This window comes from Festucalex cinctus, chromosome 11 (genome assembly GCF_051991245.1).
Source record: "Festucalex cinctus isolate MCC-2025b chromosome 11, RoL_Fcin_1.0, whole genome shotgun sequence".
Lineage (NCBI taxonomy): Eukaryota > Metazoa > Chordata > Actinopteri > Syngnathiformes > Syngnathidae > Festucalex > Festucalex cinctus.
This window is the reverse complement of record NC_135421.1, coordinates 26,552,415-26,578,744: the sequence shown is the minus strand read 5'-3', so window position 1 is coordinate 26,578,744 and position 26,330 is coordinate 26,552,415. Positions and strand designations below refer to the sequence as shown.

Genomic DNA, 26,330 nt, shown 5'->3' with positions numbered 1-26,330 from the left:
ACAAAAACCTGCCATTTGAGCAGGGGTATGTCGACTTTATATCTACTGCAGCCTCCTTTGTTAATACAGTAGTTGTGTGTAATGACACATACTCGCCTGCGGGAGGCAGCAATGCACAAACGGCACCTATCGTAGGTCGTCCCCCGGAAGTAAATCATTCTCTCTTCCGTCTTCTCTTCAAGTAACACTAGCAAGACGGCGCCGTCTTCAAGCTGGCGCTCAGGGTCACGTTTGTTGTTTATTTACGTATTTGTGGAACACTAGAGCAAAGTGATTAATCAATTATTATCGGTGCATTTTGTAGCTTCCGCGTGGAATTTCCCGGCGCATCGCTCAGCTGAGTGTCGAGCGTTGTGGTTGTCGTGCGAAAATGTGTACAAAAAGTGTGAAAGAAGAGTACGAGAAGGAAATAACAGACGAGGACGAGCGACAAGCTCAACTACTGGATGATGTTTTCAAGGAGCCTCAAGATGTGTTACACGTTGCAGGTTTGTTTATTTCTCACTCTCACAGTCGTCTCGTGTTTTCTTGCTCTGTCATATTATTAGCTTTCTTGTGATATTTGAGGCTTTTCCTAACGTTCTCTAGTTCGTCTTAATTGTCTTCATTAATTATCTTTTTGTCTTTTAATTATGGGTCAAAAAGTCCTGATTGTTCCTTGGGTCAATTTGACTCATTTAGTTGTTGTTGTTATTGTTGTATTTTAAATACAAAACAATCCAATTTTGGGGCTTGTTTGTTAAAAAAATAAATAAATAAATAATAAATCAACCCCAATATTAAATAACAATAATGATGATAATAATAATAATAATAATGATAATAATAATAATAATAATAATAATAATAATAAACCATTATGGGTAAAAAAAAAAGAAGAAGGAACTGGTCTTCTCTCTCTCTCTCTCTCTCTCTCTCTCTCTCTCTCTCTCTCTCTCTCTCTCTTTTTATTTTTTTTTACACACAGTAATCCAGTTTCTGGGCTTGTTGTTTGTGAATAATAAAAACAAAAGTTGAGTCAAATTAACTAAGACCCTATATTAAAATAAGAATAACAATTACAATAATAATAATAATAATAATAATAATAATAATAATAATAATAATAATAACAATAATAAATTAGAAAAAACAAACAATTATGGATCTGGAAGGCACCGTTTGCTACTTGGGTCAATTTGACCCTTTGGCTTGTTGTTTGTGAATTAAACAAAACAAAACAATTTGGGTCAATATAACCAAGACCCAATATTCAAAAATAATAATACTTGAAAAAAAAGGGTTAAAAAGGGACCAGTCGCTATTTGTGTCAATTTGAACTATTTATTTATTTATTTATTTATTTATTTATTACAAAACAATCCAATATTTGGGTTTGTTGTTTGTGGGGGAAAAAAAATAGAAAAGTTGAGTAAAATTGACCAAGATCCAATAATATTTTGTAACAAAGAGGGGGTGGGGTATTTTTTTTTTTTGTCTTTCTCAAATGACCAAGGTCAGTTTCCTTTTGACATAATTGGGTTATTTTTGAGTCCAATGATTTTTTTCGAGGACATCCACTGCCTAGCAGTCATCCTGGACTCATTAGCCCAAAGTTACAGTTATAACTTTTGTTGTTCTCAAATTGTTGAAGCAAATGAAAGGCAGAACATTCCAACGGGCTCAAGCATGATGCCTGCTAACAAGAAATATCTTCTGAGACAAAAAAAAAGCATATTTTGCCTTGATTTGATATTTGTAATCTGTTATTTAGAGTTTTTTTTGTGTGTGTTTGTATGACCTGACAAAGCAAAGCTTGACTTGTCTCAAGTTCTCAACCATGCTCGTTTGTCATTTCGCGCAGATGTCGGTGAAGGAGATCTTCGCTCTGAGCAGCAGAAATGGAGTTCCAGGGTGGAGCGGGAAGAGCCAGAGCCGTCCCAGATTAAAGAAGAGGACGAGAGTCCTCCCATTAAAGAGGAAGAGGAGGAGCAAAGTATCAGTCAGGAGGACGAGAAGATTGCAACTTCGGATGAGGCTGAGATCACCAAGTTGACACTGACGGGTGAGCATATGAAGAGTGAAGATGATGATGACTATGAGGAAGGTGATGGAGACCACCGTGGAGGATGCGAAGCAGACTGCCTCGTCGTTCCTGACTATGGCGGCTTAAGGTCTGACACTGATGATGATGATGAGCAACCTACAGGTGATATGACACGTCCCACGGGCAAAAAAACCTGCAAATGTTCTCAGTGCGAAAAAACGTTTTTCAACAAGTCAAATTTAAAAAGGCACATGAGAACGCACAGTGGGGAGAAACCTTTTGCCTGCTTATATTGTGACAAAACGTTCACTCAGAAGGTAACCTTGGAAAAACACACAAGAACGCACGCTGTGGAGAAAAAATTTGCCTGCTCAGTTTGTGGTAAAAAATTCTCCGTAAAGGGAAACTTGGTGCGACACGCAAGAACGCACACAGTTTGTGATGAAACAACAACTCAGCGGGGACACAAAAAAAGAACACACGCGGCGGAGGATCCGTTTGCCTGCGCAGTTTGCGGTCAAATATTCGCCAGAAAAACAAGTTTATTGAGACACGTGCGGACGCACACTGGGGAAAGACCTTTTGCATGCTCGCTTTGTGGCAAACGATTCACTATGAATTCCGATTTAACGAGACACAGAAAAACGCACACGGGAGCAAAACCGTTTGTCTGCTCCGTTTGCGGTAAAAGTTACACTTGGAATAAAGATTTGATACGGCACACAAGGACGCATACCGGGGAGAAACCTTTTGCCTGCTCAGTTTGCGGTAAAAGATTCTCCATGAAGATCGATTTGATACAGCACACAAAAACACACACCGGGGAGAAACCTTTCGCCTGCTTAGTTTGTGGTAAAAGATTCACGATGAAGTCGGATTTATTGAGGCACAAACGAACACACTCTAGAAAGAAACGTTTTATAAGTTCAGCCTACAACAATAATTCTAGATTGGAAGCACTCTGTCCTGGGAAGCAGGAGCAAAAGTTTCCTGACGTTAATGAAGAGGAGTCAGAGACGGGGAAACCTTCCATGAAGGAGGAAGATGACGGGGAGGATGTCACCAAGTTGCAAATTACGGTTATCCCTTTGAAGAGTGAAGACGACGACGGTGAAAGTGAGGACGCCGGAGAGGTGGAGACTCCAGGCTGCAGTTCGAGTCAAGGTGATGCATCACATCGTGGACGATCGCAAGCAGACAACCTCCTCGCTCCGTTATCAGATAGTGACGACGTGATGTCACGCTCCTCTGACACTGACGACGACAAACACGCCAAAGGCCGCGCTGACAGCAAACGCTCCAAATGCTCTCAGTGTGACAAAACGTTTGCCACCAAGTCAACTTTGAAAAGACACATGAGAACACACACCGGGGAGAAACCTTTCGCCTGTGCATTTTGTGGAAAAAAATTCACCGGGAAGACAAATTTAATAACGCACACGAGTAAACATACCGGGGAGAAACCTTTTGCCTGCTCCGTCTGCGATGAAAGATTCACTTATAAGGAGCAACTGGGAAGACACGCAATAACGCACACCGGGGAGAAACCTTTCGGCTGTGCGGTGTGTGGTAAAATATTCACGTGGAAGGTCGATTTTAGAAGGCACATAAGAACGCACACTGGGGAAAAACCTTTTGCCTGCACGCTTTGCGATAAAACGTTCTCCAGGAAGTCGAGTTTAATCCGGCACACAAGAACGCACACTGGGGAGAGACCTTTTGCATGCTCACTTTGTGGTCAAAGGTTCACGCAAAAGGCACATTTAGTAACGCATGCGAGTACGCACTCTAATTCTCCCAAGGGACGTCTTTTGCCTGCACAATGTGCCACCTAGATTACATGGATCATATGGGATTATTCAACAATTTCATACTTGGTGAGCGTTCCCCCCCCAAGACACACTGATGAGAAACAGTGCTGATGAAGAGCGCAGCTGTAAATGATTTCGAGATATTGAAAATAATCTTTGGCTGTTTGTGGTACGATGCAAAAATGTATGTTATCCTGAATAAAATACCATCCAATGCTTCAAACAGTGACAGTGTTCAATGTATTCCTCTCTTCTAATTTTGTTTGGTCCATTGTATTATGTCATTGAAGACATATCATATCAAGACATATCATAATTATCATTACCTTTTGTTATTATTATTGTTGTTGTTGTTGTTGTTGTTATTATGCTTGAAGTTAATTGTAAGTATCCCAGAAAAAAATATTTATACATTTTTATTTTGATAGTTTTTTCATTTAGCTAATTAAGTGCTTCATTGATTTATTAAATTATTATTATTATTATTATTATTATTATTATTATTATTATTATTATTATTATTATTATTATTTTTATTATTACCGGTACTGTTGTTATTATTATTGTCATCATCCCAAAATTAATTAAAAATAATAACATTTACATACTGCATTATTCCATTGATAACGTAATTTGTTTTACTTGTTCAATTTTAAAATTTACTTTATCAATTTATTGATTAAATACAGGAAATAAATGTAATGTAAGAAATGTAAATAAACAAAGATATAACTAAAGATGAAATTATTATGATTATTTTGAAATAGATATGTTTACTCAATGTTTTTTTTTTTTACCTAATCTCCAAAGACCTGCTCATTTATACATTGAAATGGTATATTATTATTATTATTATTATTATTATTATTATTATTATTATTATTATTATTATTGTTGTTGTTATTGTTATAATAATAATAATTATTATTATTATTATCTAAGTAATTTAAAAATGTCCAGTAGAATGAATAAAAAAATGTGAGTTGCTTTTCTAAATATTTATAATAAAAAAAAAACGAGAAAAAAAACATTTTTGCATTCCAAACTGCTTGTAGTTACGACGCGTCTTCTCCGACATCCTCACCTGCAGGTGGCAGCAAAGCACTAAAATGTTCCGACTGTGCGTCTTTTACCGGAAGTATCCCCCCTTCTTCGTTTATATCCCGGAAGTAAACAAAAGGCTGCGCAGCCTGCAAGCTCTCTCACTTGAGCTAAAAGAAATTCTTATCGGTGCATTTTGTAGTTTGGGAATTTCGCGACAAAGCGGGGATCAAGTGAGTGTCGAGCATCGTGTGAAAATGTGCACCAAAAATGTGAAAGAAGAGTACGAGGAGGAACTTTGGGGAGAAAAAGAGGAGAACGAGCGACGTCAAATTCCGGATGCTGTTTTCAAGAAGCCTCCATTTGTGTTACACGGAGCAGGTGTTTTCCATTTTCCACTTTCACTGGCCACCAGCTTGTTTTTGGATCATTAGATTATTCTTAATTGATGTTTAAAAGTTTACACAGATCACATTTACGATGCTAGTCAGTTCGATTACCGCTTTGGGACCTCTTAAAATTAACAGGTGGCACACACTCGGAAAATGTATCCAATAAGCGAAGTGCGCATTAAGTTTGCGCATGCGCGAGGGAAAAAAAAACGAGGCTACCAACTACCCGATCAATTTGAATGGCGGAGATCGGAGTGGTGACAATCTTTTCCTGACTGTACACTTTAGATATCAGTAAACCACATGCTATGCATGTTCATAAAAACTTTCCAGCCGTTGAAACGTTTATTTATTTATTTATTTATTTAGTTATTTATTTATTTATTTTTAAACGTTTATATCAGAGCCGATTCCATCGGATCCAATTCATTTTCAATGACCGTTTGGTAGTTTCGCCTACCCACAATGCACCACGCCGCTACCCATTAATGCACCTTGAATTCGAGATGCGCACTTCGCTTATTAAAAATGCATGATAATACTTCTAAGAAAGAAAAAGAGACTACAGTATTTACACACGCAAAAAAAAAATGTAAACGCAAGCATAGACGTGGGCAGGTTTTTGAGCAAAAAATGCCATTTAAAAGGCTTTTGCCTGCCATTTATTACCATCAAGTTAGACAGAACTAAAATCCGTCTGGCCAGTGGTGCTAATAAGAATTTATGATTTGTATATTTATTTATTTTTTTAATGACTCATGACTGACATCTTCTTATGTCCTGCAGATGTCGATGATGGAGATCTTCATCCCGGGAAGCTGGAGCGGATCATTAAAGAAGAAGAAGAGTGCCCTTCCATTAAAGAGGAAGAGGAGGAGCACAGCATCACTCAGGAGGGAGAGAAGATTCAACGGTTGGAGGAAGCCGATATCGCCGAGTTACCATTGAAGAGTGAAGACGGCGACGATGACGAAGACCGCTGCGGAGGATCGCAAGTCGACGGCCTCTTAGCGCCGCTATCGGATAATAACGACATCACGTCACACTCGTCTGACGACGATGAGGATGATGATGAACACTCCAAAGACGACGCCACATGTCCTACTGACAACAAATGTGTCAAATGTTTTCAGTGCAACAAAACGTTTTTCAACCAGTCAATGTTGAAAAGACACATGAGAACGCACAGCGGGGAGAAACCGTTTGCCTGCTCGATTTGCGGCAAAAAATTCACTTGGAAAACGGCGTTGAAGAGGCACACAAGAACGCACACCGGCGAGAAACCTTTCGCCTGCTCCGTCTGCGCCGAACGCTTCGCCCATAAGGAGCAATTGGGGCGACACGCCGCAACGCACACGGGGGAGACGCGTTTGGCGTGCGCCGTTTGTGGTAAAACGTTCACGTGGAAGGTCGGCTTGATGAGGCACACAAGAGCGCACACTGGGGAGAGACCTTTTGCCTGCTCCGTTTGCGGCAAAACGTTTAATCAGAAGACGACTTTAATAAGGCACACAAGAACGCACACCGGGGAGAAACCGTTTACCTGCTCGGCGTGCGGCCAAAAATTCACTCAGAAGGGGAATTTAGAAAAACACGCGAGACGTCACACTTTGGTTGTCCCCACTGTCGACTTTTGCTTGCTCAATCTGCCGCCGGACTTTCATTAATCATACGACAGTATTCAGTTTCTCTCTCCCGTAATATTATTACTCTTATTTACATTACAATTATTTGCTGATTGTTAATTATACAAATTAGGTGATGACAGACAGTCAATAGCTACTTTCCTGACCCGAGTGGGGAGTCGCTGCTCTACTGTTTGAATGTGCTATTTTACAATTGGCCACCAGATGTCGCTGTGGGGACGTTTCAAACGTTCCCAAAGATCAATTCTTTTTTTTCTGAATTAATTGTTCCAAATGTTTTGATCGTAATGTTTCATTTCTGTTTTGACAGTTCGTCAATTACGGTTTCTAAAGCCTAGAGAATGGATTTAGAAGGCTTAAGGAGAAAATGTGTCCTAACTGCAAGCAGTTTGAAATGTAGAAAATGCAAAAAGGTTTTGTTTTGTTTGTGTGTTTTATAAATATTTAGAAAAGCAAGTCACATTTTTATCGATCATGATTGGACCTCACTTAGATTTTCTTCATTCTAATGGACATTTATACGTTACTTGAGTTTAAAAAAAAGAAAGAAAGAAAGAAAAACGTATATTGAATAAAAATATATTTCAAAAATAATAATAATAATTTAACGTTTAGTTATATCGTAGTTTATTTACTATACATAAAAGTATTTCCTGTATTTAATCAATCTATGGATACAAAGTCAATTTTAAAATTGAACAAGTAAAATAGTTTACTTTATCAATGGAATAATGCAGTCTGAAATATTATTTCTATAATTAATTTTGGGCTAATAATAATAATAATAATAATTTAAAAGTTAAATGTACATTTGACAGTTTTTATTATTTTTTAATGGGTAATAAATCATTGAAGCACTTAATTAGCTAAATGGGGGGGAAAAAAAGAATAAATATTTTTTCCGGGATATTGCAATTAACTTCAAGTATAAAAATAATAATAATGATAATAATAATAATAATAATAAAAGGTCAGTGAGGGGGGGGGGGAGTGTTTTTTTTTTTGTTTTTTTTTAAGTTTTTTTTTATTTATATAAACTGGTGGTATTGGGCTTCCATATTTGTGTTTGCAATGCATGGACATTTTTTATTTTTATTTTTTGCATTGATTTGGAATGCATCAACTCCCGCACACCTGATTGTAATCATTGAGCGCATGACGCTGATTGGTGCAAGGTGCTTAAAAAGGGGGACAGTGTATCAACAGCAGCAGGACACGACAGCAAGCTGACGACGTTGCAAAGCCACATGAGCAGAACTCTGCAACCACAGTTACTGATGGCTTGTTGTGACTTGGGTGTAAGGTATGTTTTTTTTTTTTTGTTGTTGTTTTTTTAAAAGCTTTGTCTATGCTGGTATTTAATTTATCAGTTGTTCATTCATCTTTTCTTTTCTCTTTAGATTGCTTCTACTCTGGCTGTTATCCTTTGGACCCCATGTAAAGGGTAAGCATCTGTGAATCTGTTACATGCTAAAAATAAATAAATAATTTTTCTTTCTTCTAATTAGGACATGGTTCTAGACAAGGCGGCTTTGCTCCCCCTTTTGGGTCAGCCTGGGCTTCCCCTCGAAGCCAGGCGCCTAGTTTGGATCAACCTGAGTCCGACGCTGACCAACCGCATTTGGCTTCATCGCCAACGAGACATGTGGCTCAACCCGACGAGCGGCAGCAGGACGGTGAAAGTTTGTCCCACGGCGCGGTCGAGTCGATGGAAACGAGTTGCCCTCCCTGTCCTGATTGCCCCAGAAGTCCCACTTGCCCGTTACCGAATTGCCCTCAGCCTTACTGCGTGCCCGGTTATCTCGCGTGCCCTTGCACTCAAAAGTGCTGTAAACGGAATCGCAGGTGTCTTAATTGGCGTCCTTGGTAGGCTCCTCCCATGTCTGAACAGGTAAGGGGCGGGAACTTGTAAGTCTGTTAATCTTTTTCGGAATGTGTACCGGCACTAACTTGTCAATTATTGCATCCAGGTATTTGTCAGTTGGCGTTCATAACAACCACCAATAAAATGATTGGAAATGAATCTCCTTTTTGATTCTTGAACCGGATATAAATGCATTGACTGTTATGAAATGTGGACTAGCTCAATTTAACAAGTTTTGGTTACTTGTTGCTGCCCCCAAAAGGTGCCGCTGCTCATGTGAAGACACACCGTGGCGGATTTAAAAAAACGATCACTCACCACTTGAACATCGCAAGCTAGGCTAACAGCCAATCATAGTGATCAAATGTCAGGACGGGCGGATGACGAATCCACTGAGAACACTCAAATTATACTAACAATATTGACCGAAATACTGTATTTACACTAGTGGGAAATTGGGAATGCATACAATTTTTTTTTTTTTCCATATTCAAACTACAATAACTGCTTTTATTTGGTAGGCACCATTAAAAAAAAAAAAAAAAGGTAACACAGTGTGTGGGGAAACTAGCAACAACCAATAGAAAAGTAAAGGATAGGCATAGAATTTTATGTTGTTTTTTTTTGTTTGTTTTTCCTATTGCTTTTCAAAAACTTGACTTATTTTTGTAGGTAGTTTAGAATCTAGTGGGGAAATAATAGAATTCAACAATTTTTAAGCACATGCAAGCCTGCCACCAATTATTTGGAGGGAGGAAGCTAGCAAGAGTGGCTAGCAAGAACTAGCTGGAGTGGTTAGCAACTGAAGCGAGCAGGAGAAGCTAGCAAAAACTAGTGTGAGCAAATTGTGAGACACGATGCTGGCGGAGGCCAATCACGGGAACTCGACACACTGGGCCCGACACAATCTGCAACTACCACTAGAGGCTAACTAGGTCCATGAATTCTTCTCCTTTGGTTTTGTTTGTAGAACTCTCTCGACAAAGCATGTCAGCCTCCTGTACAGCACAGCGTGACCTTTGTAACAATTACTGGACTTTATTACATAAATAATCTACGTTGATATAAGTATTTTTATGTACATTGATATGGTAGAACAATGTTTTTTGTTCATTGAAATAGTGTTTTGAAAATGATTAGTTCACCATTAGATGGCACTAAATGATACACACTGTCCCTTTTAATCATTTTAAATACCGTTTTGGATGTCATTTGTTGGGGGGTTGCGTGCTGCATTGGTAAAAAAAAAAAAAAAAGAGCAACACTGCAGTGATGTCTTTATTAAAAAAATAAAAAATGCAACACTAACATTTCTGAATTCTTGAAATTGTGTCTTGAAACCCCAATTCAAAACCCAATGCATCTATTGTCAAAATGCAGATTTTGAATCATGTTAGAAAAAAAAAAAAGAAAAAAAAGCAAACACCCACGCCCCCAGAAAAAAAAAAAAATATATATATATATATATAATAAAACAAGTAGTAAAGGCCACAATCTACTGAGAATTTTTTTTTATTACATGAAGTTTGTCTTAAGTCTTGAATTAAAAGTTGTCATGCTGCAGTCACATCCGATCAAGCAACTTTCCTATATGCCGCTTTCACTTTTGGCATTTTCAGACGCGCTCGCCATTGAAATTTGCTAATGGAAAATGTCAACAATCACTAAACAAAGACAAGAAAAAAAAACTAGAACAATCAAAGCCATCAGAAACACAATTGGACAGAATTAAAGATGCTGGAAAGAATTGAACCGAGTGTCCCGCGAACCCGGCGGACACCACAAGGGGGCGACGTGCCCTCGGAAGGGAATGCGTGAGTGTTGGAGACCGCCGCATCATCAAGGCGCGTCCAGCTGCTCCAGTAAAGTTCGTCGTCTTTTCTCCAATTCGCCTTCACTCAGTTCGCTTCCGGACGTGTCCCAGCCGCCCTGAAAAAAAAATATAAAAAAAATTACTTAATCATAATCAACCTTTTTTTTGCGCATGTTGGGAATGCTATCTGCCTCAAACCTGGGAAAACAACTAAACAGTTTTGTTTTTTTGTTTTTTTGTCCCCTTTCAAACCCCCCATTTCTCAGAGAAAACAGATGGATTGTTTATCAGCATTTTTTTTGAAGAATTTGTCAAGTTTAAATTAAATTTTGCAGGATGACCTGGTCCCCTCTATAGAATATTACTTTAACCTGTCGGGGTTGTTTTTTTCTTCAACAAATAATTAGTTAATTTGAATAATTACTTAATTTGTATTGTTACATTTCATCAGTTATAATCACTTTACTTTTTTTTTTTTTTTTACATAATTGCATATTGAACTTAATATACCTTTTGCATTTTTGACATTACTTGTAAAATATAGTACACCGCATACATTTCATTTTACTTAATTTACGTTTATTGCATTAAACCATTTGTTTACATACTTGTTATTGCTTATTTCATTTTTCTTAAACAACCGTTTTTTCTTTTTTGGCCAGGTCACCAAGGAGGGATACAATTAATAATAGAACATTTTTAGAAATGTATTTTAGGACTTGACTAACGTTGGTAATTTGTTAGAATTTTATTTTACTTGTTTTGTGTTAATAATAATTTAAATTATTATTATTACAATAAACAGTCATTTTATTATTTATGACTTTTTGGTTACATTTTTTATTACTTATTATTTTCTTTCTTTCTACAGGATGTCATTTTATTTTTTATTGTTTTGTTTTTTTGGGCGGTAAAATGAAACAAACAGGCGGCCGATGCAGAAGACAAACGTTCCAACCTCCTCCTTGGCGGATTTGCGTTTGGGCGACTTGTGCTTGGCGTCCGAGTACGACTTCCCTCGGGCCTTGTCGCCGTCTTTGTCTTTCTCGTTGTCTTTGTCCCGCTTGCCGTCTCGGCCTTTCTTGTCGGCCACGTCCGACTCGGGCGAGCCCTGCCGGTCAACAAGGTGTCGCGTGATCAATAAAACGCGTTGAGAACATATTACTAATACATATTTGTCAACATACTCCGAATGGATACTTTTTTTTAATACATCAACACATGGATGAACAATTTGGAACATTGAACCAAAATATTAAATATATTAAAGAGAAATTCCAAAGTTTTCCTAATCAACTAAAAGTGACGATGTATGCAAGAAAATGTCATCAGATTTCTGGCAAAACAATTGAAACTCTTCTTAACTCATTTGCTCCCAATAACATATAAATATGTTGTTTTTTTTTAGTTTTAAGTGTCCCAAAGACGTATTTATACGTTTTTTTGGTTTTGTTTTTTTATGCTAGAGCATACAGAAGGCTTTGATGCAGCCTCTCAACTGCAAAGAACGGTTGCAGAAATGGTAGTTATTACACAAACGGCCAGCAGGTGGCAGCAGAACAAAGGAGATCAACCAGGGCCATGTAGAAAAAAAAGCTCAATTACTCAAGTTGAAATAGATTTGTGAAAATTGATGACACTTAGCTATATTCTAATGCTAATTGCTGCAGAACGGAAACAGATAAAAATACTTTTTTTTTCCTGGTGAAAGAAGAGACTTTAATGTTTCTTTTGATAGGTTCCATGTTTTTATTTCAATAGAACACAATATTCTGTGGGCCTTGCAAAATTAGTCAAAATCCAGTAAAACAGCCGGCAGCAAACGGGATTGCGAAATGTGAAAATGGTTGGGAGCGAATGAGTTAAAGGTGCCGTGTGCGTGCGTGCGGGCGTGCATGATGACTTACAGACTTGTGTCGTCTCTTCTTGGCCTTCTTCTTGTGCTTCTTGGACTTTTTGTAGCTTCTCTCTGGGGTCAGAGGTCAACAAGGAAGGTGAGCGCGTACCGAACGAGGGCGCGGTTTGTCGCATGCCCGCCACTCACCTGACTCACCACTAGAGGAGCGCTCCGACGGGGTTTTGGATGCCGAGCGCTTCTTCTTCTTGTGGTATTCCTCCTCTTCAGACTCGGAAGCCTGACGACACATGGAATCGCAAAGAATATTTTTCATAAGAATATGTGCAAACGCGGAGCAAGTTTTTTTTTTTTTTTTCTTCCTCTGACCGATCGAGAACGGGATCGCTTCCTGTGGTGCTTCTTGGACTTCTTGGAGTGCTTCTTGGTCTTGGAGTGGTGATGCTGGCACTCGTGCTGTCAACAGACAAACGAAACGCGTGAGAGCGCGTTCAAATTCAAGATGGAGACCGCTCGCACTCACCTCCAAAACGTGCATGAAGTCCTTGAAGATCCTCTTCCTCTCCGACTCCAGCGTGATGTCTTCAAAGGCCGCCTCCTTCAGGAAGCGCTCCCTCACCTGGAAACGACAACGCAAGTGATTTGAAATGGGGGGCTATGAAGGCGCCCTCTAGTGGTAGGCAAAAGAATGACTGAATTAAATGGCTTCAATGTTTTGTTTTTTTCCCCGCCAAATCCACTACATCTATTGAGTACAGTTCAGTTGTATTTAACTCATTTGCTCCCAATAATGTGTAAATACATTTTTTAAAAATGTTTTAAGTGTCCCAAAGACGTATTTATACGTTTTTTTGTTTGTTTGTTTTTTATGCTAGAGCAAACGTAAGGCTTTGATGCAGCCTCTCAACTGCAAAGAACGGCGGCAGAAATGGTAGTTATTACACAAACGGCCAGCAGGTGGCAGCAGAGCAAAGGAGATCAACCAGGGCCATGTAGAAAAAAAAAGCTCAATTACTTACAATTTTAGATTTGTGAAAACTGATGAAACTTAGCTCTCTTCTAATGCTAATTGCTGCAAAACGGAAACAGATAGAAACATACTTTTTTTTCCTGATGAAAGAAGAGACTATAATCTTAATTTGAAAGATTCCATGTTTTGATAGCAATAGAACACAATATTCTGTGGGCCTTGCAAAATCAGTCAAAATCTAGTAAAACAGCCGGGAGTGAACGGGATTGCGAAATGTGAAAATGGCTGGGAGTGGATGAGTTAACTTTAAAAGTACAAAATGGCTGACTCTGTTTCTTTCTGAAACCGTCTTTGGAGGATGAATTTTCTAAGACGTGCGAAGGCAAAAGATCCTGTTGCTTTTCCTTTTTTCATTTCCGCACGACCTTGAAAATGGAGTCGTTGCCAGTGATGTGCGCTACGCGATATTCTTACGGCCTCCCACGCGTCCTCGGGCTCCAGGGCGGGCGTGGCCTGCTTCAGCATGGTCTTAAAGGCCGCCTCTTTCCTCTTCATCTTCCTCGCCTCCTCCTTCTCACGCTCGCGCTCTCGGGCTTCCGCCTTCTCCTTCAACTGAAACAAACGAAGGCGACGTCACATTATCACCACTAATGGATACCGATTGAAACATTTCAGTTTTAATGATGCGCAAGAATAAGCATAAGCTTACGCTGTTGAAGGCCAGCTTGATGTTTCCGGCATCGAGTGTGGTGGCTCTCTTGTCCGAGCTGATGACGGTTCCAAAGTCATCAAAGCTGGTGTTGATTTCAACCAGGAAGCTCTTATCCTGGAGAAAAACATTTGAAAAATGCTGAGTCATAGAAATCGACATTGTGACAAGAACTACACCGTTTTTCGCTCACCTTCAGGATGTCTTTAATAATCCTCTTCTCGTCGTGGTAACGCGCCTTCAGGTCTTCCACGTAGAATTTGAAGAGATCCAGAGGAGTGGAGCCTGCAGAAAAACCACAAGTGCGGATTTTGCAGCAGTTTGGATGTCATCGCACGTGCGCTGAAGATTTTGGCGCATGGTCGCGATGTGTGGTTACCTGGCTGGCCCAGCATGTTGGCAAAGCGGATGTCAGAGCTGAGGGTGGGGTACATCTCCATCCAGGCCGACATCGAATGAAGCTGGCCGTGGTCGTGGAGCTCATCCAGAAATTTCTGTAGCGGCAAAAGAACAACATTTTACAGTTTGGGGTTTCGACGAAAAAAATACAAAAAAATAAAAAAATAAATCCCTGTTAGCGATATCATATCCTCGTGACCGTTTTCAGTCTAACAATTGATTAAGATTTGATGTAGCAACTTGAGCCCGGTCGGACTTTGTGCGTTGCCGGCAGCTCACCTGAAAGGACTCTCGGTTCTTGCGCTGTCGCCTCCTCTCCCTCAGGAGCGTCTTCTGCTTGTCCTCCTCTTCCTCCTTCTCCAGGGCGCGGATGTGCTCCTCGAAGCAAATCAGCGCGTCCTCTTTGTCCATGTCTGCAAAGTCACCATCGCGATGAGTCAAAAATATTAAATAGACTGACAAATAACTGAAAAAAAAAAAAAAAAAAAAAAAAAAAAAAAAAAAAAAAAGGATAATTTTCCATCTTAAAACCCAACCAAAACTATCAATATGATATTTAAAAATAATCTGACTTAAAAAGAAACACAGGAATTGTGCATGCAGATGTTCGGGCGTTGGCACCATCAAAAAAAAAAAAAAAAAAAAAAAAGTGTTCCCTCACTATTTGAGTGGGATAACAAATTGAAAGGTTCAAAATGGCATTAAAAATGCTGCATAAGGGAAGTGAAGCACTAATTAGGTCTAAATAAAGCTCCTCAACGCACTTCAACTTGCATGGATGCCAAAAGATGGCAGCAAAGCACTACTTTTGTCTAAATGAAGCTCCTCAACGCACTTCAACTTGCATGGATGCCAAAAGATGGCAGCAAAGCACTACTTTTGTTTCTTGGCATCAACTGTGCCACAAGATGGCGCCAAAGCAATACTTTTATGATCATCATGTGGAACTGTGAATGAGTGTGGCTTCACTGTTGGTGAATTTGTGAATAGCGAACTAAAACTAAACGGGAGTTCACTTAAGAAAGAAAAATGCATACTTTGCAGCTCTTCGTCCTCTGCAAAAGTGGGATTGTCCAGCAGGTACTGCTGAGCTTCTGACCAGGTGGTGCGGTAGGTGACGTTGGCCATGTTGTCCAGAATGTTCTTCAGTGCTTCCCAGTTCCTCTTTCTCAGCTGCTTGGCTTGCTCCTGAAGGAGGGAAAAGGCAGTCGGATGTCATCAGTCGGTCCCGCCGCTCGGCAAAGACGTCTTCACAGGTCTCACCTTCTCCTTCTTGGCCAGGTAGAACAAGACGTCTTCATAGATCTCCTGTCGGTCTCTCTCGGGAACGCAGGTCCACACCTCCTGGTCGTTGAACATCTGCTCTGCTTTCCTGTAGATAAAAATGCACAATCATCATCATGTTGGAGTTTTCTGGAACCTTTCCGCAAGCAATCCAAAGATGATATTCAACCCTTGCTGCCTATTGAGAGTCAGACAGTGGCTGTCTAATAAACTTCTTTTTTTTACTTAACTCTTTTACTGCCACGGGTTATAAAAAAAACAACAACTTTGATATAACAAAGGCTTTGTTCATTCACAAAAAGAGATACAATGATTCCATCTGCTGGCCATAGTTAAGAGTGTTTTTGATTCCACCACCCATTGACCGGTCAGCGCCGCACTGAGAAAAAATAAAATAAAATAAAAAACAGATGACGTCATTCGACGTTTATGGCGGAATACGCCGTGAATTTACTGATCGTTTTTAAACGTTTTTGGCGGTCAAAGAGTTAAGAGGTTGATTAAATTTTCTGCCTCGAAGCTCTGTTTGGGCTGTCCATGTTTTACACAGAATTTTATTTGATTTTTTTGCCGCACTATGTTACAACAGTGGCTGCTATCTGATCTTCATTTCTTCTGTTAGTGCACCATCTAGTGGCCGAATGACAGATGATATTTGGCTGCTTAAAAATGCTCACTGACTTAGTACTGGGTCATTTTTGTTTTGTTTTGTTTTTGTATTAAAGACAATACAGCACACTGAACTTCCTCAAAACACAGGAAAGGAAGTTGTGAGTGTCTTAAAAAGCACTTGGGCTGTAATTATTCTAAAATATTCACTACTTAACCAGTAGAGGGCAATCATACAGGAATGGGAAGTTATTGAACCTCATGTAGCTAACAGCTAGCTCTATCCTTGTTTACTCATGTAATAATGTTGATGCATCCATTCAATTTACGTCCAACCTTAGTGGATTAAAAATAAATAAATAAATAAATAACTGCACTACTTGTAGCCGATATTTGAGAAATTGCAGTCCGTGTGAATTGTCATTACAGACACACACGCACACGCAGATTGCCATCTTTGCAGTCACGATCTGGCCGCCTGTGGCCGGCTGGCCCAGATTGTTGCTCGGCTCGCCACATCAGCCTCTGAAAAGCTCGATGCAAGTCAAGGTCAAATGAATGAGGGAGCTCTCGTCTGTCCAACTGACTTTCGGCCAAATGTCAAAGTGAAGATGACGGTGTTATCACATCGACATTCATGCGGTGGACATCGAAGTCCGTTCAAACGGAAGCGTGCCAGCACAAGCCGTGACCTCATACTGACACAGTCTGCATAATCACATCGACGATTCAGGGAATCCCAAATCAATAACAGCCAGACTGAAAAAAAAAAAAAAAAAAGCAGTTGTGCATGAGAACGTACTTGTATCTGGTAGTGGAAGTCATCTTTTCGTGATTCTCCAGGAACCTTTGGAAGGTTTCTTTGGACTCTTTGTATTTAATTCTGGCCTCCTCTTTCTCCTCCTTCTCCGTTTGGACCTTGTAGGCGTTGAACGCTTGCTTCTTCTCGCTCAACTTGGGGAGAGCGCTTGAGAGACGAAAACGACAATTGAAGGTCAGAAAGGTCAGAATGGTTTTCACACCTGATGAGGCCCTCATAGGAGAACGTGCTACCTGTAGCGAGGGTCATTGATAATCAATTTCATCGCCTGTTCCCATGAAGAGTTGGAGGACACACCCTGAAACACAGAAAAATAATGTCACACTCAACTTTTTTTTTTACATTTGTTCAACTACATATAACCAAAACAAGCACTGTAGAAAACAGATAAGTCAAAAATAAATGGCTTGTTTATTTTCCTGATGTTGAATGAAGTCCTTCCTCGTCGTGACCCAGATGGCAGCAGACCTCCTGGGAGCCGCGCAGACATTTTCATAATGACTAATAGATGCGGGGTTAAGAGGTGTTGGGGGGGGGGGGTTCATCCTGGGAAGTGTCGCCGAGGATTTATGCAAGCTGCTCGCCTTTGCCAGGGAGGGGCCGCAGCATCCATTATCCACGCGCGGCCATCTCCACACTTGTCACCGCCATTCCGACTCACTGAAGCGCGTCGCTAACTCTTGACGCTTTAATCCCGGAAAGGTGCCATGCGTGCGTTTGGTCCGAATATAAAAGCTCATCAGGAAGACAGAGCCGTTAAGATCGTACTGGAAAAGGCGAGAAAAATCCCAAATGGGCGCAATATAATTCAAAAAGGAGGTATCATAACAGCAATGGTGGTTGCAGTCACTTTCGCCCAGCAACAGGAGGTGAAAATCAGACGCTCAGCTGCAACTTCCAGGGAGGGGACTCGAGGGACTGGATCACATGAAAATGCACTCGATGTGCTGATTAACACATCAGGCAACCTTCACTGGCTGTTCCACACCCCCATCAGGAAAGAGTCTAGCAAATGTCTTTTTTATTTTATTTTTTTTTAAAAGAGGGAATTTGTCTTTTGGAATCTTGTTGATTAGATGGTACAGATTGAAGCAGCTGAGACAAAATGAATTTTGATTCAGTTTTGTATAGTGTGCTGTCCAAAAAAAAAAAAAAAAAAGACCCTCACACTATGGGAAATGAACAGAAATCCACCCCCCAACTCCAATCCCATTAACTCATTCACTTCCAACCCAGTTAAAATGGATCTTTGACGTCTAGAGTCATCAATGGTATCAAAACAATAAAAGTTAATTGTCCGTTACTTTCCCCCCCATTAAAGACATTTTCCCAGTCATTTTAATGGCTTTTTAGTTGGGGCTGAAATTAAAGCATTTAATGCTGGAGACATTTTGTCCGATTAAATGGAAATACAAAACTAATGTAGAAAGTTGATGAAATGGAAATTGGTCAAACAAAACACATTGCTCATGTCAGCCAGACCGTTTGGGATGCACTGATACCATTTTTTTTTTTTCCCCAGGAGGATTACAACTACTCGCCATTATGTCTTGAAATTGAGATAAAAATATGTTTGATTCTAATCAAATATTTTTAGGGAAAACAAAATTCCCAAATTTCCCCCAAATAAAACACATTTTAGAGTAACAACTTCATTTGAATCATGAATATTGACATTGTAACATCCAACTGCATGTTTTTCTTGCCACATGTTTCACTTAAATGTAGCCTGTAAGTTGGAACAAGGCATTTCAGTTATGCTGCGTCTCAGTCTGAACACCAATAAGAAGAATAGTGGAAGGTATATATCAGGCTGGAAAAGTGATATTTTAGTATCAGAGAATTTTTTTTTCCCCTGCAAGTGCAGACGAAACGGTTATTAATCTCGTATCAGTGCATCCCTCGTGTCCACACAGTGCTGCTTGTGACCTCCTTTTAAGTCCACACGTACCTTCTCCTTCAGCAACTCTTTGAAGGCCTGCTTGGCCTCCTCCTTGGTGCTCCATTTGAAAACCTTCTTCTGAATTTCTGGACGCGGTTCTTCCTTCTTGACTTCAGCACTGATGGCGAATGGACGCACAAACGTGTTGAGTCATTTCAGACCCACAAAAACGATCTTCTCCAATGATCGTGTGGTTGTACCTGGCCGGGGCCTCTGCGGGGACGCTGCTCTCGGACAAAGCCACGGGTGCGTCGGCGGTCTTGACCTCAGCTGCGTGATGCGCGGCCGCCAGGGACGTTTGATCCTCGGGGCCCGCTTCCGCCGCCGCCGCCTCCGCCTCCGCTTCGACGACGGGGGCCGCCGACACTTGCGTGCTTTCAGCTTGCAGCGCGGGCTCGGCGGCCATGTTGGGAGCGACGACTTCTGTCGTCCTACAATTATATCATAAGACTTAGACTTGACTTTATTGATCCCTTTGGGATGGCTCCCTCTGGGAAATGTACATGTCCAGCAGCAATGAGAACAGATAATACAATAAAAAATAATTCAATCAATCAATAAATAAGGTTATTACACCAGAGATTGAATTAATAATAATAATAATAATAAAAATAATAACATGAAAAATATAAATTCAATCAATCAATAAGGTTATTACACCAGAGACTGAATTAATAATAATAATAATAATAAATAATAATAATAATAATAATAATAAAATGAAAAATAAAAATTCAATTAATCAATAAGGTTATTACACCCGAGATTGAATTAATAATAATAATAATAAAATAAAAATTCAATCAATTCATAAATAAGGTTATTACATCGGAGATTGAATTAAATAAATTAAAGTACAGTAAAGTGCCATATTTGTGAAGTGAAGCGCATGCTACAAGTGAGGAGTTGTAGAGTACAATGGCACGGTGGACAAAGGAGTTCTTTAGTCTGTTGATGAATAAGATGAATTAAAAAAACAAAACAAACAAAAAACTGACACATTCCTACTGACTATGCAAGACAACAAACAGTCCGCGTGCTATCTGAAGGTAAACAGGAAGTACTTACCCATTCTCCTCAGCTTTGATCAGGGCTGAAATGGGACAAAATGTTGTTAGGGTCTTTCGTTTTCATTTCAAAGCCCCACCGAGATGAGAGCGAGGCACAGCGTTAATACACTGCGGGAGACGCTATGTTTCCTTTGAGCATAAATAAAGGCCACGGCCTTGTTTTGCATGCCATCATTGAATTATTGAAGGCTCATCTGTGAGGCACTTTACCTTCCAGATCTTCCAGCTCTTTGGGCTTGGTCCATCTGGACTCCTTTGTCTGCGAGTTGTAGTAGTACGGTTTCCCTGTGTCTGACTTGTACTCTTTCCAAGGACATTTAGACAGCATTTGCTGAGAAATACAAGCACACAACAAGCAAAATGTTAGAATGAAAAACTTGTTTCATTATGGCTACACTATTCAGTGTGTTTTTGTGCTTGTGTGTAAATAAATGGATTAGATATTTAACAACTCAATAAAACAACTGTTTACTTCTGCAGGAGACTTGAGATCCTCTGGCTTCTCCCAAGTGGACTGCTTGGTCTCCGTGTTGTAGTAATAGGTTTTGCCATCCAGTGATTTGTGTTCAGTCCACAGGGATTTCTAAGACAAACAAAAAGGAAACGCTTGAAAATAGGGCCAACTTGAAGAAAAGTATTGCTGCTATTATTTGCTTCTCATGGACAACAAATAGTGGTTAAGTTATCGTGTATTAACTGTGATGGTGCTAGATGACTGTTTCAGTAGAAACGACACCAAACACAATCTGGTCTTGCCGCACCGCTTGACTTCAAAATTGTTCCGATTTCAACAAGAAATTTTATCGTTGGAAATAACGTCAAGTGTATTCATTGTCTCAGAATGTCATCGTCCTCTATTACCTCAACAAGTATGATATTAACAGTTTCATACTCCTAAATTTTATACTAATACAGCTACACATTTGAGATTTTTTTCTTTCTATAAATTTTCTAACCTCAATTGTTGCCCCTTTAGCCACTAAGTGTGTTCCAGTTGAGTTTTTTCTTGCGGCATTACAACATCCGGTTTTTGCCTTTCAGTCTAACTAATAATAATAATAATAATAATAACAATAAAACACTTATGAGCCTATTTTTGGCGGCCGTGACTTAGAAATTTGGACTGTCCTGGTCAGGCAAGCATCTGAAGGTCAGTAGCGGACTGATCTGTCAACAGGTCATCATCAATATCAAGCCATGATGCGGTTAACTCAAGCATTTTTGCTAGGGATGTAACGATAAGCGCGATATCGTGATATTAAACTGCCACAATATCGTCGTCGTCATGTTCACGATATTTAAATGCCACACATCTGTGAAAAAAAAAAAAAGTCAGTTTGACTACCACTTGTGCAAGTCTAGCACCCTCTGGTGGCTAGTTTTTTCGTGCAATTTAATTTTCATTAGAGATGTTTTGGCCCTTCTATGTTTAAAATTACACTAATTGTCAGATGAAGGGAAACGTAATATGCCTGTGAAGCAAATCAAAATGTGGAAGAACTCAATGTTTGTGCATTAACATCATAACATAATAACAGCATAATAATAATAACATAACATTGATGTTATGTACAAAAGCACAATATTGTACTTTTTTTGAGTATGAGCTCATTTTATTTTTTTTTTACATAGTGACCTTTTTTAATTTAAATACCACCAACCTCCCCACAATATCGTGATAATTATCGTATCATGAGGTTTGGATATGGTTACATCCCTCATTTTTGCTACAACTGCAGGTCGATTAAAAGTCAGTTTGCACCACATCCTCAGTGCACAAACCTTCTTAGGCTGTTCTTCCTGTGGTGATTCATTTGACGCACTCTGCAAAAAGAACCAGAAACTTAAAAAAAGGTATCAGCTATCGTGGAGATAGCGGCTGAAATATTTGGACTAAAACAAAACAACTTACGGTGGTTCCTGGCGCAGCTGTTAATTAAAATAAAAACACAAAGTTAGCTAGACATCATAAGAAACCTGCAAGACCGTTAGTTAATTGAGGGCACAAACCTGGGGTGTCAACGCCAGGCTGTTGAGGAGACAAAGAAGGAATAATGAATCAATTTTTCAAAACAACGTCAACATCAGCAGCAGTTTCGAAGGGATGAAGGATGAAAGTGTCCGTTGGATAAACGCAATGTCTAACAACGCTTTTGCTCATTAGCGCAAAACATCCCAATACAATTGTGTTGATTAAGTGCATTCTAAGTAGGATCTTTCACGCTGCTTGACTAACGATGCTGATTCACAGTATCACCAGAATATTAAATAACACCACTAACTCAATTAAAAGTGATTCATAGCTGAACAAAAGCGGCAAAAAAAAAAAAAACGTTCATTGTTATTCCCATCAAGATCGCCTTTGCTTGTCTCCAGCAGCAAATTGTGTCCAACACAAGTGTTGCTTCCACGTTCCGACAACTTGTGGTGTATTTTTTAAAACCAGAAGTGCAAGACGGCGTGCGGCTGATGATGAAAGGCGGAGGAGAGAGATGAGTTACCGGCCCGGTTGGCTGTACGGTCGCAGCTGGCAGGCGGGGAGGCAGCATCATCCCCATCATGGGTGGCATCATACCTTGCATCTATTCAAAGAAACATCATGAAATATTCATCCGGCATTTTCATAGTTTTGAGACGGGGCGCTGGCACCCCGGGTTTCAAAGCTGCGTGCTGACACGAAGAGGGGAGGGAGGCGCGAGGGAGCGCGTGCGTGCAGTGTTGAGCTAATGGCGTGATGACACTGCCTCCAATCTGTGAACGCGTCACACAACTTCTTCCAACTTTTCATTACACGTGTCTGGATCACAGATGCTTGCACGAGGTGACTACAATGGAAATAGCACAATCCTCTAGCCCCCCCAAAAAGTTGATGTGCTGTGACAGTCTTAATGAATAGAGGACATAAAAATTTGACACAGCCCTGTCCAATTGTGATTAACAAAAAATAATAATAATAATAAAAAGACCAAGATGACTCATTTCATAAATGTTTCCACCATTGTGACCTGTTAACTGATTTTGATTTTTGAAAACCCTTATCCAGAACAGAAATAATATCGTTGCATAAGTGTGCACACCCTCTAACGAGGGATATGGTTGCGTTCAGATGTAACCAATCACATTTATTTCAAACTGATGATAAATGAGTCAGCACTCACCTGCCATCATTTTAAGAACAATGACACAATACCACACGAGAGGGAGTGACGTTGTACTGAAAACTAGGTGCTACTTCTATTTTTACTTGCCTCTCCCATTAACACTTCCAAATCCTTCAATCCAAACATCGTTTTGGCTTCGTGGTGCTCTACCAAATGTTTAATTGTGGAAACAAGAGCTACTTTCTCTAAAATGCAAAACTGTGCTTCAAATACGGCGGTCTGCACTATTTTGACATCTGTTGCCGACATTGTGCACAAATCTGTTCGAGTGAATGAACATGCAATTACGCATCTGCTATTTGGAAACTTGGTAAATTGTGCTCATAGTACATGGTGTGCTCCAGTGAAAATCGCAAGGTTTAACAATTACAATCTCAGCCCCTTTCTGAGAAGACAAATGACTAACACCACCACCCGGTAATCGTTGGTAGAGATTTGACAATAAACTTAACATAGACTGACCTGTCCCATAGGGGGCGCTGACATTGATGGCAGTATACCAGGCGGCATAATGCCAGGCGGCATCGTGCTCATGCTTGGCGGTCGTTGCCCCATCGGTGGCATAGCCATGGGAGGGAAATGAGGTGGTATTCCTGGTGGTCCCATCTAGAAAGAACCAGATTGAAAATGAGCAGACGTCACAATGATTGGTTTCAGTGTTCTAACCAGTCTAACTTCAGCCCTTCACGATAAACTAAGGTGGAAGAGCTTTTCACATGACCGGCATTGGACTTACAAAGGGGGGAGGCATCCCTGAGGGTGGTACACCTGGATAAGGTGATGCTTGGCTGGGGCCATTATTGGCCTCCGATGAAGACTGCCATGAACGGGGAAACACCACACATTAGTGAACTCCAAAGAGTCAGCGGTGGTTGAATTCAAATCAAGATCAAGACTTGATTAGACCCTCTTCAGTTAGAAAATGGTTTATAATTGTCCATACATGCCACAAGATGTTGGCAAGAAACTAGTTTTGCATAAATTAAGCTCCTCAACTCACATCAACATTCATTTATTATGCAATACTTATTGTGACTTTTTCAAATCTTGAACTAGACAAATACTCCATATGAAAAAAAAAAAAAGAAAGAGTAAAACTAATACACCATGAGGTGGCCTATTGAATTAAGGCACAAAATCATGATGCAAAAACGTCTTAATTCTTCATATTCCATTTCAATCACTAGTTTCAATTACAAATTACATTATAAAAACTCACAGAATCAATGGAACTTGTAGTCTTCAGTTAAGGCACTACTGTAGTTCTTTGGCACCCCAGATGCCAAGAGGCAAACACTACTTCAACTATCTTCAACTGACTTTCTTGGCAGCAACATGCTAAGAAAACAGGAAGGTGTATTCATCTAATACAAGCTGATTTTTTTTTAATTATTATTTTTTTTTATTAAGGGTTAAATCAGAGACACTTAAAATGTATTTTCCCCCGCAATAAATAACAAAACCCTAGCAATATAGGACAGGTGTAGACTTCTTATTTCCACGGTATGTATGACTATTTTAACGATATGAAGCACTTCATGAGTTCTTAAATGCTACATGAAAGAAATGAACTTACTTGCTTAATACATTATTACAGTGCATGATATAGAAAAGTGACCTAATACGTCAAAGTGTCAAAACTCCGCGTGCGCTGTACGATTCCGACGACGTCTAAACTCTGGCAGCCTTGTAGGAATCAAATCATGGAAACTGTAGCTTTGGAGATCCACGCCACTTATACCACCGATATTACGTAATATGTTCTAATCATTAAACTGTTCCGTAGTTCCTTGTGTGTATAATTCTGACCAGAACGAAATTGTACAAAGAATTATTTCCAGGAATTAGCCAAGCCTTTTGAGCCAGTGTGTGTGTGTGTGTGTGTGCGGCAAAGTTAGCATAATGCTACCGCGGGATGCTAATCCACATTTTCGAGGCACGCGGAGCATAAATTTTGACACAAATATACCAAATACACACACCCCGACTTAACAATGAGCACCAGGCAGCGAAAACTCGACCCTAACTACTTCGAATGATGTTGTAAGTGGCAACTTGTTTTGAATGGTCCAAATCTCACCATGTTGATCAGAGGGGAGCTCCGAGACACTGGCGGAGCACGTCGCAACAACGAACGACGCGATTGGCTCAACTACCGTCGAACGTTGAAAGGTCAAAGGTAAACATTTGGAAGCGTCATTGTGCATCATTATTGCGCAAAATAAGTGCAGTAAAATGCCAAACTTAAAAAAACAAAACAAAACAAAAGAACAAAACAAAAACAAAAAAAGATAAACGTAAACTAGGAAAGAAAGCTCCTCACTTTAAAGAAAATGTGATCATTTGATTTTGTTGGAATTTATTTTCTCATTTCCCCCCTAACTCTGGTCATGTTTTTATATATTTTTTTAAGGTGTCTCAAAAGTATGTAAACATTCGAAATGTTTTTACACGTTGTTATATTTACATGTATTTATTACATAAATTACTGTAAACAATGCCGCATTCCTCAATCAAACCTTTAAAAAATGAACTCTTGCTTAATAATAGTAGTCGTAAATAATAAAGCGTTCAAAAATAGGATGTCAAGGTTTTCGGGTTTCATGGAACCTTTAGGGTTACAAAAGTAAGGTTTCAAGACAGAAGGCTTTCATTAAATTCATTCTTCCTTTAATACTATCCTTGTTTCCTTACTTCCTTTTAGTCTATCCTTGTTTTATATCTTTCTTCCTCTCATCATCTTTCCTCCCTTCCTTTAAAAGTTTCCTTGTTACCCTTCCTCCATCCTTCCTCCCTTCCATAAACCTGTTTGTAGCCTAACCTCCTTCCTTTCTTCTTTGTTTCCTTCCTTTAAAACATCTTTTTTTTTTTTGTCCTTTATTTAAATAAATTAATTGAAAAAGTGCATGCTTAATTTT

At 39.6% G+C, this 26,330-nt stretch overlaps 3 protein-coding genes and 1 long non-coding RNA gene across 8 annotated transcripts; 3 read left to right on the top strand and 1 right to left on the bottom strand.

The window, feature by feature from the left end:
- The first annotated feature begins 181 nt into the window (after positions 1-181).
- On the top strand, positions 182-4,066 carry LOC144030497 (uncharacterized). Its single transcript, XM_077536859.1, has 2 exons — positions 182-488; positions 1,844-4,066. The coding sequence occupies exons 1-2, from the start codon at positions 371-373 to the stop codon at positions 3,859-3,861; spliced, it is 2,136 nt and encodes a 711-aa protein (XP_077392985.1). The 5' UTR covers positions 182-370; the 3' UTR covers positions 3,862-4,066.
- Positions 4,067-5,023: 957 nt separating this feature from the next.
- Positions 5,024-7,463, top strand: LOC144030498 (uncharacterized). The gene is made up of 2 exons (XM_077536860.1): positions 5,024-5,259; positions 6,057-7,463. Exons 1-2 carry the CDS (start codon positions 5,136-5,138, stop codon positions 6,935-6,937), a joined length of 1,005 nt encoding a protein of 334 aa, XP_077392986.1. The 5' UTR covers positions 5,024-5,135; the 3' UTR covers positions 6,938-7,463.
- A 557-nt stretch (positions 7,464-8,020) lies between these two features.
- On the top strand, positions 8,021-8,939 carry LOC144030548 (uncharacterized). Of its 2 annotated transcripts, XR_013287285.1 has the most exons (4): positions 8,021-8,219; positions 8,317-8,360; positions 8,425-8,807; positions 8,887-8,939. It is a non-coding gene; the product is annotated as an uncharacterized LOC144030548 (long non-coding RNA). The 2 variants fall into 2 exon arrangements; XR_013287284.1 differs by having other exon boundaries at positions 8,059-8,219; positions 8,425-8,939.
- A 1,337-nt stretch (positions 8,940-10,276) lies between these two features.
- On the bottom strand, positions 10,277-25,583 carry prpf40a (PRP40 pre-mRNA processing factor 40 homolog A). Of its 4 annotated transcripts, none has more exons than XM_077537069.1 (27): positions 25,493-25,548; positions 24,149-24,229; positions 23,875-24,018; positions 22,753-22,833; positions 22,262-22,280; positions 22,164-22,180; positions 22,034-22,075; positions 20,724-20,834; positions 20,462-20,582; positions 20,250-20,274; positions 19,382-19,612; positions 19,191-19,299; positions 17,473-17,537; positions 17,222-17,386; positions 15,790-15,898; positions 15,564-15,714; positions 14,806-14,939; positions 14,507-14,621; positions 14,321-14,412; positions 14,128-14,244; positions 13,893-14,030; positions 12,972-13,067; positions 12,818-12,904; positions 12,638-12,728; positions 12,501-12,562; positions 11,552-11,704; positions 10,277-10,709 (listed from the first exon to the last, which is right to left on the bottom strand). In XM_077537069.1, the coding sequence occupies exons 1-27, from the start codon at positions 25,493-25,495 to the stop codon at positions 10,620-10,622; spliced, it is 2,649 nt and encodes an 882-aa protein (XP_077393195.1). In that variant the 5' UTR covers positions 25,496-25,548; the 3' UTR covers positions 10,277-10,619. The 4 variants fall into 4 exon arrangements, with proteins under 4 accessions (XP_077393195.1, XP_077393196.1, XP_077393197.1 ...); XM_077537070.1 differs by having other exon boundaries at positions 12,647-12,728; XM_077537071.1 differs by lacking the exon at positions 25,493-25,548 and adding an exon at positions 24,632-24,750.
- Between the last annotated feature and the right edge of the window lie 747 nt (positions 25,584-26,330).

Bases quoted from the DNA above. Each gene is read 5' to 3' on its own strand.
- LOC144030498 (XM_077536860.1), top strand. From the start codon at position 5,136: ATGTGCACCAAAAATGTGAAAGAAGAGTACGAGGAGGAACTTTGGGGA. The intron at 5,260-6,056 runs GTGTTTTCCATT...TATGTCCTGCAG, and splicing joins ATTTGTGTTACACGGAGCAG to ATGTCGATGATGGAGATCTT.
- LOC144030497 (XM_077536859.1), top strand. From the start codon at position 371: ATGTGTACAAAAAGTGTGAAAGAAGAGTACGAGAAGGAAATAACAGAC. The intron at 489-1,843 runs GTTTGTTTATTT...CATTTCGCGCAG, and splicing joins AGATGTGTTACACGTTGCAG to ATGTCGGTGAAGGAGATCTT.
- prpf40a (XM_077537069.1), bottom strand. The intron at 19,613-20,249 runs GTAAGTACTTCC...ATATAATTGTAG, and splicing joins ATCAAAGCTGAGGAGAATGG to GACGACAGAAGTCGTCGCTC. The intron at 11,705-12,500 runs GTAAGTCATCAT...GTTGACCGGCAG, and splicing joins AGAAGAGACGACACAAGTCT to GGCTCGCCCGAGTCGGACGT.